This window comes from Grus americana, chromosome 1, assembly GCF_028858705.1.
Source record: "Grus americana isolate bGruAme1 chromosome 1, bGruAme1.mat, whole genome shotgun sequence".
In the NCBI taxonomy this organism is placed as follows: Eukaryota; Metazoa; Chordata; class Aves; order Gruiformes; family Gruidae; genus Grus; species Grus americana.
In genome coordinates, this window is record NC_072852.1 from 90994329 (window position 1) to 91007158 (window position 12830).

Genomic DNA, 12830 nt, shown 5'->3' on the forward strand with positions numbered 1-12830 from the left:
GGAGCCAAAATCCAGCCCTGAATGTTTTTGAAGGTTAGGAGTATGTCAAAGAGGTTGTAAGAAATAGCTGTTTCTCTTTTCAGTCGTACTGGCTTCTCCAGGGAAGCGTAAGATGCTGCTACCTGAGAGAGTGCTTCTTCCTTTGCATCTTCTCTCTGGACTTGTAATTACCACTGCCCATTCTAGATGGGAGTGATAACTGGCTTCAGCATCATCTCACGCAAGTTTTATCCCTATGCAATTTATGGAGCAGAGAAACAATTCTATTATTATTATTTCAATACAATTTCTATTACACAAATGCTCAAAGGTTCCAAAGAGGACTGGACTCAACAGGCTACAGGATATTCAGACACAAAGTGTGAGACGGCCATGCAGTTGAGAACAGTAGATTATGGGATCACGCACAGGGTTGTAAGCAGAAGTCTGTAGACAAAGTAAACTTGGATGGTTGCATGTATTGGGCTTGCATGGCAAGATTTTGGTAGCAGGGGGAACTACAGGGGTGTCTTCTGTGAGAAGCTGCTACCAGCTTCCCCTATGTCAAATAGAACCAATGCCAGCCAGCTCCAAGACTCCAGTCCAACCACATATGGCTTGACTGGCCAAGGCCGAGCCCATCAGCAATGGTGGTAGCACCTCTGGGATAGCATATTTAAGAAGGGGGAAAAAAACCGCTGTGCAACAGCAATTACAGCCAGAGAGAGGAGTGAGAACATGTGAGAGGAACAACTTTGCAGACCCTAAGGTCAGTGAAGAAGGAGGGGCAGGATGTGCTCCAGGCACCAGAATAGATATTCCCCTGCAGCCCCTGGAGAAGACCACAGTGAGGCAGGCTGTCCCCCTGCAGCCCATGGAGGTCCATAGTGGAGCAGAGGTTCCACCTGCAGCCCATGGAGGACCCCACGCCGGAGCAGGCGGAGGCATCCGAAGGAGGCTGTGGCCCATGGGAAGCCTGCGCTGGAGCAGGCTCCTGGCAGGACCTGTGGCCCTGTGGAGGGAGGAGCCCACGCTGGAGCAGGTTTGCTGGCAGGACTTGTGCCCGTGGGAGGGACCCACACTGGAGCAGTTCATGAAGAACTGCAGCCCGTGGGAATGACCCATGTTGGAGAAGTTGGCGGAGGACTGTCTCCTGTGGGAGGAACCCCACACTGGAGCAGGGGCAGAGTGTGAAGAGTCCTCCCCCTGAGGAGGAGGAGTGGCAGAGATGCGTGATGAACTGACCACCAGCCCTGTCCCCCTGTGCTGCTGCAGGGGAGGAGGTGGAGAATTCAGGAGTGAAGTTAAGCCTGGGAAGAAGGGAGGGGTGGGGTGAAGGTGTCTTTAAGATTTTGGGCTTATTTCTCATTGTCCTACTTGATTTGATTGGTAATAAATTAAACTAATGTCCCCAAGTCAAGTCTCTTTTGCCCAGACTTTGGTGAGTGATGTCTCCCTGTCTCAACCCATGAGCTTTTTGTTCTATTTTCTCTCCCTTGCCCAGTTGAGGAGTAGTGATAAAATGGCTTTGGTGGGCACCTGGCATCCAGCCCACTAGATCATCATTGCACAATGACCTGACAAAAGTGGTAAGGTTGTGGGGCCCTGCAGGATTGTGTGTAAGGTAGGTGAGAGATGAGGTTATGCATGTGACTCTGGGTAGCTGGGATGTTGGGATAGATGTTTGGTAGCAGATGAGCTTTGAGGCCATGTATGGGGCAGAGGAGAAGATTTGTGAAAGAGTATGAACGGATATAATGCTGTATAATATATCAGATGTAGATATTGGGCACTCAGGTAATGTATGGTGAGGGTATAGGACAAATTAAAGGAGGGATGCTGAGCATATGGACAGTCTTAAGTCAGAAATGTATAGAGCTGGTGTGGTATTAAGGTGCTGGCCTAGCAGGTCCCTGAACCTGTGCTAGACCTTGGTAGGGATTCCTGCAATAACAATCAAAAACTGTCTCCCACTCCAAGACTGCCAACTGATTGTCACCGCTTGATTTTTGGCACACTAACTTCCAAACATGCCTTGAGCAGCATTTATTTTTGCCTGTGCTCTCTTTCAGACCATGCCTTGTTGGTATCAGAAGACAAAAACCATTTAAAAGGGAAACCACGGAAAAAGAAGCATGTTCCTCCAGTTGACTGGAGTCAGTTGACTTTAACCCACTCTAATATATTTAGTTTGATTTCCTTGGGAAACGAAGCCTAGCTGATAGTACATGTGTATCTGTTTGTCCATATGTTCTTCCTCCTAATACTTTTTCAGTGCAATCAATTTCAACCACATTTAAAAAGGCTAAAAGTAACTTTGTTCCAATATGTCTCTTAAAAACTGGTGATTAGGTAATGCCCCGCTCCCTCCATAAAGGAAAAAGCATGAATAACACGGATGGCACCTGGCAGCAGCCAGCCAGCCAGGCCAAATGGTGACTGCGTTTTGCGTTGCAACGCACTGCAGCGTGCGTTTTTGGTCCACTAGGAACTAGGCACGTGTTTCTAGGCTAGCCACAACATGCTGCTCCTTTGTCCTACAGGGGATGTCACAGGGGATATGATGGGATCTGGCTTTCATTACAGCAGGGTGAGGGAGGATTTGGGAGACAAGAATCTGTGAGGAGGCAGGCGCGGTGCATTCTGTTCATAGAACAGCTTGCTTTACAGCACTCTAATAAGAAATATTTCTGGAGCAGCATCATTAGTGATGAGAATCCTACACACCGTTCCTACACATGCACACTCACCTTAGTGTCCCACATCTGCAACGCATAAATTGGAGATTGGTATCCTTTAGAGGTGGCATCCTCATGGGCTGCCATGGTGACCGCGGTGAACGGGGCAATGTGGCCTGAAGAGGGACCACGGGGCTGGGCAGGCAGCCCACCTGGGCTGTCACACCGCATCCCAGGGACTGGCCTCTCAAAAGTTGCGCGGTCGCACTGCCTCCACGTCCCCAGCTGTGAAAGGACACCCTTTTGTGAAATGCCTGGAGAGTGACTGATGAAAAGCCCTGTGTGAATGCTAAGTAGTACTTCATTACTGCTGTTCCTCTCACCAGAGGCAATGATTTTAGGGGGCAATAGAGCTAAAGGAGCTAATTACTCCTTGGGGGAAAAAAGTTCATGTTATGTATGGTAGGAGGAACCTGTATTTGAAAGGAGAGGGGTAGTGGGAGAAGCCTTCTGTGAGCAAGCATTGGTTTTGTAAGCTGGATTTCCTACACAGAAGGATTCCTTCTGGTCCCTCTGAAATTGCACGGAAGTCACGGGAGATCCAGCGAAGATTAATGCAGCCTGATGCTTGCTGTTTTTCCTGGAGGCCTTGGCAGCTCTGTAATTACAATCAGTGAGTCTGAATCTCCCTCTGGCCCCTGTGTACTGCCCAGCAGTGACACCAGCATCAGAGAGACCCTTGCTTCAGAATTTGTCAAGCAGAACTCTGCTGAGAAATCAAACCTGCCCCGCTGCGTTTCTTGTTGTGGCAATGAGGAATGTTTCTTCACTGAATAACCTCCCCGTGTCAGCTGGAGCCTTAGGGACTCCTGAGCCCAGTGTGGCTCATAGACCTGTGATCCAAGAGATACATTTGCAGAGGAATGACAGAACCATATTTCTATAGCATAACATATATATATTTATATATATATATATAAAAATAAAATAAATGAGCTGGTTTGCAACACTAGGTGGCAGAGGTGGGATCTTTTCTGCTCTGAGCGCTGTCCTATAAGGCATTGCTTGTTTAAGTACAGTCGCATTTAGTTGGAGCTGCAGGAGAGAGACAGAGAGATTCTCTGTGTTTACAGCCAGCGCAGGCTACGGCGAGCATCTAACCTGGCCCCCCCTTTTCTCCAGCACTTGAAGGGGAGAGTGTGAGGTTATTTGGGAGTCTGGCCACCGTAGGTCAGCTTTCGCTGCGACTGGATTGTCAGAGCTGGTAAAGCAGAGCCCAGGGGGACTGAAGGGAGACACGAATCCCATTTTCTGAGAGAAGGGAGAAGAAAAAAAAAAAAGATAAATTGAGAGAGAGAGAGAAGCGAAGAGACGGAGAAAAAGGCAGAGGAAGCGGAGTGAGTGAGAGAGAAGCATGAGGACCTACTGGCTGCACAGTATCTGGGTGCTGGGATTCTTCCTGTCCCTCTTCTCCTTGCAAGGTATGTGATGAGTTCTTTCTTGCAACCTCCTCAAACCTCTCTGCTTGAATTGAGGCTGATGGACTGAGGATGGCCTGAAACATGGAGCTGGAAGCTGGAGCTTCCTCTCCCCCCGCTTTCCCCTCCAAACCTCCCCCCCCCCGCCAGGAAATAAGCCAAGGAGAGATTGCTGCTGGTGAATCCTATGGTTAGAGGGCACTGCATGTGACTGACTTTGCTGCTGTATTTATGCTTTTGCAGAGGGGGAGTTGGAGGGGGGGGCAGTAAGATTTGCAAAGGAAAAGAGGGGTAGGTATCCCCTCTACCCACAGCCACTGTTTCTCAGCACTTTGGGTCACAAATACTGATGCTCCTAGATTCTTCACCTTCCTGAGGAGATCAGTGTTAAGTTTCTTTCAGGGTTTTTTTTTTTTCTGTTTTATTTTTATGTTGGTTTTGCTCAGAGAGGGGGAGGTTAGAGAAACCTATGTTTCTGGTCTGTCTGCAAAAACACTATGTCCTTCCCCTCCACCAGGGAAAAAAAAAAAAGAGTGATGGAGGAAAGACAGGAGAAGAAAATTTGTTGGGTATGGGGTTTTGTTCAGTGGAGAATTGCCAGCTGGGTTTCTTGCTTTAAGAGCCAAGTGTGAGTATGGAATTTAGTTTGAAGTGATGACAGGCATGCTAGCTGGTTTTGAGATGCTTTCTGTAAACAGGAGTTACGGGTTAATGCATCCCATGCTGTATGTATAAATACATGTCACACGTACATATAATCATAGCCCTCCAAATCGCAGCTTGTACATGATCCGCACTCACTTATGCACACCAGCGGTCCTGCACACACACACATATATATACACACTCATGAATATAGCAGGGAAGACGAATAAACTCACTCCGGCACATGCAGTTCTAGGTCCCTAGCACATGCAATTCCTGGAGTGCCAGTCTGCCTCTCTCACGCTCACGTTCTCTCTTCATCTCCCCCCCCGAGTGCCGCTCCTCCAAGCCTTTCCTTGTGCTCTCTCTCCATCCTGCACACTAGTGTTCATGGTTGCTTGCATATAAAAATCCCTTGCCTATCCTGCTGCACCAGTCTTGTAAGCCTGCATGTGTGCACCCATATACACACACGCATAGGTGAATATATAAATAAAGAACATATGTGTACTCTATTTGGCCTACTCTGTTCCTCATGGTCTTGCATTTGCAGTGAGCTGCACCCTTAGAGGGTATTTCGCTCTGACTGTCTTCGCCACACACGGAGCACTTTTCTTTCACTCTTGTGCATACTAGTGCATGAGTGCTGTGCACGGAGATGTGCTCAGTCACAGCATTCTCGCTTCCCCTTTGCTCCTACTTTTACACACACTCTTGCATGCACTAGTCTCTTCTATTTTGCGTCTACTAAGCAAATTCTCACACAGGCATGCTCCCTGTCACACACATGCTTTCTGTTGCAGCCTCACACTTACCTGTCACTACTGCATGCATTCGCTGCAAAATTCCTCAGTTTTTGCCACCTTCTCACATTTACCAAGTGCTCCTTTTCATACAGTCTCACTACTTCTGTATCTCGGTTGCATACACATATTTTTGACTGTCACATATTTTCTCTCAAACCTGCATTCTCTGAACTCTGGATTGTGAATCTGGCACCAGCACCTTCCAGCTGACTTCCTTGCTGTGAAGTGGCAATTTCTGACAGGAGAGGAGGATTTTTTCCCAGCACACAGGATGTATGTGGAGTGAGAGGAGAAACAGTACTTGTGTAACATAAGTAGCTAACGTCAGCAGTGAAGTTGCATAGCTTGATGTGAACTTCCCTCTGCTCTGTAGGAATAGGCACAAACCTGTTAAGGAAGATGGACACTGGCAAATCACATCGACTCTGAACGTTGCCCCTCTCTCTGATTCATGTTTCCTAGCCTGTAGTCAATGGCGCTTGCTCCACGCAGTGTTTCCAAGTCACAAGCCTTCCCCGAGTTGCGACCAGAGCATCCCGATGCTCGCACAACCAGGACCTGGTTTAGTCCTTTCTTATAGTTGTAGCTTATGCCAGGCTACAGGCATTTGCAGGCTTTTATCTTCTGTTTCAGTGAGTTACTATTGCCACAGTTGTATCTGCCACATATTCTGATTTTGAAGACATCACGGAAGGTCTTTTGAGGGCTGTCTTACCAGGTACCCTCTCAGAAGGCAGAGGCAACACAGTTGCCCTCACTGGGTTTTGGGATGGGATGGGGGGGGGGGGAGGGGGGCGGAGGTGTTGGTGTAAACCTGGAGCTGCTTTTTCTACTGCTCCCAAACTTCAGACATGATATAAACCAGACCCAGACCACTTCTGGATCTAGTTTCATAGCTGGGAGTAATTTCCTTTCTCTGGTCTGGAGGGTGAGAGGATGGGGAAGCAGGAATATTGGGGCTGCAGGGGAGGAGCAGGGCACTGCAAGCAAGTCTGAAGATATTTGAAGGAACTAAAAGGGGGGAGGGGGGAAGTATTGTGCCCTTTAAAAAAACAAACAAACAAACAAAAAACCCAACAAAACAAGAACCCCAAGCCAAAAACCCCACTTAATTCAAATTCATTGTTGTTCACTGAAAGCTGTGGTAACAAGCCTTGAACGCCTCTGTAACCCTGCTGAGCACGACTCTGTGGAGCTCTCACCCTCGGAAACTGCAGTGGTGGCTCTGACAGGCAGTGACCCCAGCCGGACCGCTTCCAAGCGCTTTCTGAGCGCATCCCTCCAGAGCCAGCCAGCTGAGCCCGCACCTCTGCAAGCTATCCAAAACTTGTCCGTACCTTCTCTCCCCCTTTTCCTCCCTGTCCACTTGGGGGTGTACCAGTGAACACAAAATCAGCTCCTTGTCTTTTTCTGTTCTCCCAAAGCCACGAAATGTGGGGGTCAAGGGGAGCGATGCCGGCGCTGCTGGGCACGGCCGAGCTGAGGCTGAATAGCGGGCGATGGGGGTGCAGGGGAGGAAGCGCAGCTGAGGCTGGCAGGAGACCTACGGGCTCCGCAGTGCCAAGTGGCCAACACGGGCTGCCTCCGCCAGCGCCCCTGCCAGGGACATGCAATGGGTTGCCTGTCCCCCGCCTGCCTGGGCTCGAGGGCTTTGGCATAGAGGCAGGCTTTGCTCCTTTTTCCCCTAGCTTAGAGGCTCTGAGTCCTACACAGAGGATTTTTTTTTTTTCCCCCTTTTTTTTTTCTTTTTCCTGACCACTATGTTTTCTTAATTTCGTGGCTCGGGTTTCTTGTGTTTCCTTGCTGCTGTGCTTCCAGTCCTCATTCGGAGGCAGGTGGCTCGGAGGTGGGACGGTGGCTCCTCCTGCATGGTGCACTGGCCTTCCTGCCCTGTGGGGGCTGGAGCAATAAAAGTACCTACACACCCCAGCACTGCTGGTGGGTGGGATTTTCTAGTGGCATGCTGCAGCTTTTCCATTTCAGATGGATTTGTCTCTTAACGTGGTGTGCCTCGTAGCTTCTGAAAAAGAGCAGATTCTTGAATCAGACTCAAAGGCTGAATTTTTCTTTTCCTGTTTTTGGTTGTGGTTTTTTTTTTTTATCCCGCAAGTCAAAAATTGGGTACATGGGGATGGGAAGAGAAGCAAATTATCTGGGTCTATCAAAAATTGCTTTTTAATAATTTAGAAGAATCTGGTGTTGATTTCTTTGCTTTTACCTACTATTACTCTAACTTAGCTGTCAATATGAAAAGTAATTTTGATTTCCTCCCTCGAGGATTTTATTTAAAAAATGAATGCCTTGACAAATTATACATTTTCTCCAGCATTGCTTTACACTGAAAATTCTTCTAAACAAACTCTTTCCCTTGAAAAATAACAGCTGTTTCAAATCAGCAATTTGCTAAAAAATCCCAGCTTGTTTTAATGAACCTCCCCTACAACCCCACCTCATTGGTTAATTGCAGGAGATTTTGTGCTGCTTTTTTTTTTTTTTTTTAAAAAGTAAATTAAGATAGCTCCAGAGCTAATTTAGTGAAGTAGATGCCTTAGGAAAGGACATGCGGAACTGGTCTGCATAGTACTGGCAGCATTTATTTATCATGTATTTTTTGAGCTGCTTCAAGGGTGTTCATAAATGGGGAATGAGTCTGATGAAAGAAATCACAGAAGCACTTGGGTGAGTTGGATGTTTTAGGCTGGTATGTAGTACAAATGTTATCTGTAAAGTCTCATGTTTTATAACATTACTGGACAAAGCAGATGTGAAAAATGATGTGTTTGTTAATGCACAAGGTTTGTGCAATCTATACGGATGGAAGTGCGTACCCAACTGTTTCTGTGCTGATAATGCGTAATGGATGGGGAGAACAGAGGGAGGAGCAGGAATGTACGTGTGTGCGAGTGGTGACATTGTGGTGTATGGGTAACAGCGTGGGGCGATTGTGATGCAGTTCGATAACAGACATTGCCAACTGACAAAAAAAGACTTTTCCTGCTCTCCTGAATATACTTTTCTTCCTATCTGTTTTCAACTTTCTTTGTCAAATAAGGCAGGAGAAGCTCTCACAGGCTGGACTGTATTGATGAGGTAATGACTCGCTCAGCTGCCTTGCATTCTCTTAAATGATGAAGAGGCTCAATAACTAAAACAAAACACTTTTCTCCTAGTTTTGAGATGGGGAAGAGGCAGAGAAGGCTTTTTATCTGCAAACAAGGAGCATTAAAAAGATATCGCAAGTGTTTCTTCTAGTCCTATCCCAGTACTTGCAGACCATTTGAGTCAATAATTACCACACCAGTAAGGACCCATTTCCCCTAGTGGTTATAAATCTCAGCACTCAGCTACCCTCTCAGAGGGCTTTATTACGATAGGTAGAAATTTGCTTCATCTTTTAGTCACACAGATCTCCTCTCATACAAGACTTTTACTAGTCTTGTAAGAATTACCATAGTCCCTATGTTTGTGGGAGCTTCTTTTCAGCCTGTGAGCACCCGTGTGTATACTAGCGGTCTGAAGAGAAGACAAGTTCTTTAAGAGTTACTCTTTCCATCTCCTTTTTCACTTGTAAGCAATAGATCTCCTTCCAACCAGGGTGAGGAACATGGCTGCTGTCATCCTAGGCTGATGGCAGAGCCAATGCTTTAGAAGTTCATACCCTTACTGTGTGCCAGCAGTGCCTCCTATAAGCTTCTGGGTACGCCAAAGCCCTTGCCTTGCTGGTGGGGGCTGTCCCTTTCCCCCAGCAGATTTACCCTGTGCAAGAGTGTTTTGCTTAGGAATGGGTTAAAGCAGGGATGTTCATGTGTGGGTCCAAATGTGGTGTAGCCCCTGCAGCAGCTGGGTGCTCCGTGCAATTACCTGGAGGGGCTGGGCAGGCTGGTGAGGCAGCGCTGGTGCTGAGGGGCTGTAGCACTGCTCACTGACCTGTATGCTGTGAAGTGGAAACAGGTGGCAAAAGGTGATTAAGAGTGAATGCAAGAGAAGCCTCATTTTCTGGGCAGATCTAAGTACCTGACAGGCATTCTTGTGGAAGAGGATGAGCTGAGGTCATTGACTGACAGAAGTGGTTAAAGGACTGAATAATCTGAGTGAAATCTGTAGTGGTACCAGACAAAGGCATCCTGGAAGACTCTGGGGAAAATCTTCCATGTGTGCCTTCGAACATGTGGGCACATGCTTCACCAAAGATTGTCTCCTTTGCATGGAGGGTGGCTGCTGGGAAGATGCAGAGTTTTGCTGTCTGCAGACCCTATAGGAAGCACAAATATCTTCCTCTTCAGTATCCCCTTTTCCTTAAAGAAGTGTGTGCCATAGTTTTTTGTGCCATTCAGGCTCAATCACCGATGGCTTTGAGAGCTGATATGTTCTTTCTGCTGTCATTTTGTCTGGGATAAAATAAAAAATATCAAGCACAGCACAGACCATCTTGTCCCACTCTGAGAAGGAGTAGATAAGGGGAAGATGGAGACTTGTGTGGGTAAGCATGTGAGAGACAGCCCTCTCCTGGTGTCAGGGAGAGGCAGAGATCCTTGCAGGCAGCATGGAAAGGAAGAAGAAATGCTGGGAATTTGTGATTCTTACAGAAATGGGCAGGAAAAAAAAGAGAGAAATCCAGGCTTGATTCAGTGCTGTGCCATTGCACTATGATGCTTTGGCTGCTGCTGGATATCCTGGAAGCTGAGGCACTTCCCTGTGAGCTCCCTCCAGCAGGATGCCTGCCCATGGGGCAGCACTGCCCTGCTCACCTCTGTGGAAGGAGAGGGAAAAGCACTGCAGTGGGCTGCTGCTTTAATTTCTCTGAGCCAAAGGAGTATTCTCCCTGGTGAAGGCTTGCAGGGCCCTACAGTGAAGCGTCTTGCTGGCTGTGTCTGCTGTCTTTAAAGTTTATGGAAAAAATTCTGCACAACTACACGCTGGGGGAAAAGGGCCCTTTACACTAGGCCTGCTTATTGGTCACCCACTGGCACAGAATAGGATTTTGCTTGTCAGCTGTAGAGGTACCGGGCTTTGAATGGCATCTCTGGGAGGAGATGGTTGCAGATAATGCAAGGATATATGTATTGAATTAAGGCAGGCTGGTGTGTTGTGGGGTTTTTTTTGAGGGGCTTGCTTGTTTGTTTTTTAAAAAAGATAGCATCAGAAGGTAGGCTTCAGAGGAAGGTTTTTGGCTTAAAGCAAAGGTGAGCATAATCAGAGTGGTGGGCTCACAGTCTGGGCTTTTGTGGTTCCTAGGTTATATAAAGCATCTGAAAGAAACTCCTGTGAAGATGGCTTGCTCTTGAAACCTGCTCCCTTCCCTAAGGTCTGCCTCTGAGTGACTTCATGGATGCAGGTTTCTTAATTTCTTTCAAGTTTGGCAGAGTGCTCCCACAAAGAGGGTGGCTATCTCCCTGTTCTGGTGATGTGCTCTTGGCTACTGGGAGGGGGAATGTGTGGCAGGCAGGTCATGAGCAGTGGGATGAGGGAGGGAGCAAGGAAGGAGACAAATGGAAGGCTGTGGAGTTTTCCAACCAGGAAATCAATAGCATATCAGCACGCAGCCACTGGGATATGAGTATGCAATGTAAGTGTGTAATCACGGCTCCCTCCCCTCTGCCCCTTTAGCACTTATATTGATGGTAAGTTGCAGGCTGGAACCAATTAATCCTTACAACCTGCTAGGACAATAACTATTAATATTCTTCTGCATGCCCTCTGGCTGCTGCACCTGCATGGAGCCTGGCTGTGCTTGGCCCTCAGCAGTTGACCCAAAGCTACATCAAGAGTGACAGCAAGGGTCTTTCTGACTGAGCGAGCCTTGCAGCCAGTGCGCTGCATTACCTGACTCCCACTTGTGTGCGTGTTGGTGAAGCTGACCGCATGGATATATACTTGAGTGTCTGACAAAGGAGGGATTTGCAGGTGAGGATTTGCCTGTGGGAAGGAGGGGTTATTTCAAGGGGCATCTGTGGGGTTTTTGATGCGTAAATGTGTTTAGACTTGTGCCATTGTGGGTCCATCTGCTTGTACAAGTACCTATTCTTTGCCTCGTAAAGCTTCTTTCTTATACGATGGGATCACTTGCATCACAACATCCAGTTTTATTTATGCCTGTATGTATGGTCTGTGTATAGAGGTATACCCACAGGCCTTTTAATATCTCTTCTTTGGCTTTTGAGAAGATGCATGTGCAAAACAGAAGGTGATGGTGGAGATATGTGTGTGTGTGCACGCATGTGTTTGCATGTGACAAAACACGTAAGTTGTGGTAAATATGCTTGTGCCCTGTTAACAAAACTGGTTCAGAGTTGTGTTTTGTGCAAGGGAGATTTTATGAAGTGTTAGTTCAGTAGATGAATGCAGCATGATTACTGATAGGGATATCTGTGTAGCTGTATGTGCTTTTGGTGTGACCATTATTCATAGCAGATTTGCATCCTATCTTGACGTGGCGAGCGATTGTTGCAGTGAAACAGAATTGTTACTGTGGCTTGGCTACCTCTCCTCATCTTTTTGTGATAGCCTCAGTGTAAGGTGGCAACTTAGTCACGCTTCAGTCACCTGGACGTGAAACACAGTGTACAGAGTGGAAAGGACATGTTTGACTCCTGCACTTTCATGGGAGAGTTTCTGGGAACAGGAGGAAGCAGATAAAAAGAGGCTTTCTTACGCGTGCAAGTTGCACTGTTTTAATTAGACTGACATATTCAAAAATAGGTTGGCTCAGTCAGGTTGTACTTTCTTGTGTAGCTATGCTATTGTGTACTGCATGAGCAAAGGATTCCTGGGCTGGATGCAACCTGAACCAGTAAACCAGCAAGTCTGCACTTTGGCTGTACCTACATTAATACAGTCTTGCTGGTTTAACTACCTTAACAGCATGGATTCTATCCAGCATACCTGTGTTTTGACAAGTTTTGGGTTTAGGTAGCTGAGTAAAAGCAGGATAGACCTGCCTGCAGGCATGACCCTATGAGATGTTCTGCACTACTTCTAGATCTTCTGTAGAGGGAAGGAAACCATTTGTCTGGAAGATTCTTTGTCATGTACAAGGGTCAGGGCTTTTCTTAACAGTAATTTCTAAGATTCAAATAAGAAAGTCTTAATCATACTAGCTAAAGTGGTCTAAGAGCTGCCTGTAGTGTAGGCATGCTAAGAGAAGGAAGGTAAGAAACAGCAAGAGCTAAAGTGAGGGTACAGAACCTCTCCTGTTTCCATCTATCCTAGGTGCTTACTAGTGACTGGTTTGCGTACTATCCAGC

At 47.1% G+C, this 12830-nt stretch overlaps 1 protein-coding gene across 1 annotated transcript in view; it reads left to right on the top strand.

The window, feature by feature from the left end:
* Positions 1 to 3713: 3713 nt before the first annotated feature.
* Positions 3714 to 12830, top strand: part of LSAMP (limbic system associated membrane protein) — a 1016803-nt gene continuing 1007686 nt past the window's right edge. The window contains exon 1 of the mRNA XM_054808404.1: positions 3714 to 4138. Within this exon, the coding sequence (XP_054664379.1) occupies positions 4072 to 4138 (67 nt within the window). The 5' untranslated portion in view covers positions 3714 to 4071. The remainder of the gene's footprint in view (positions 4139 to 12830) is intronic.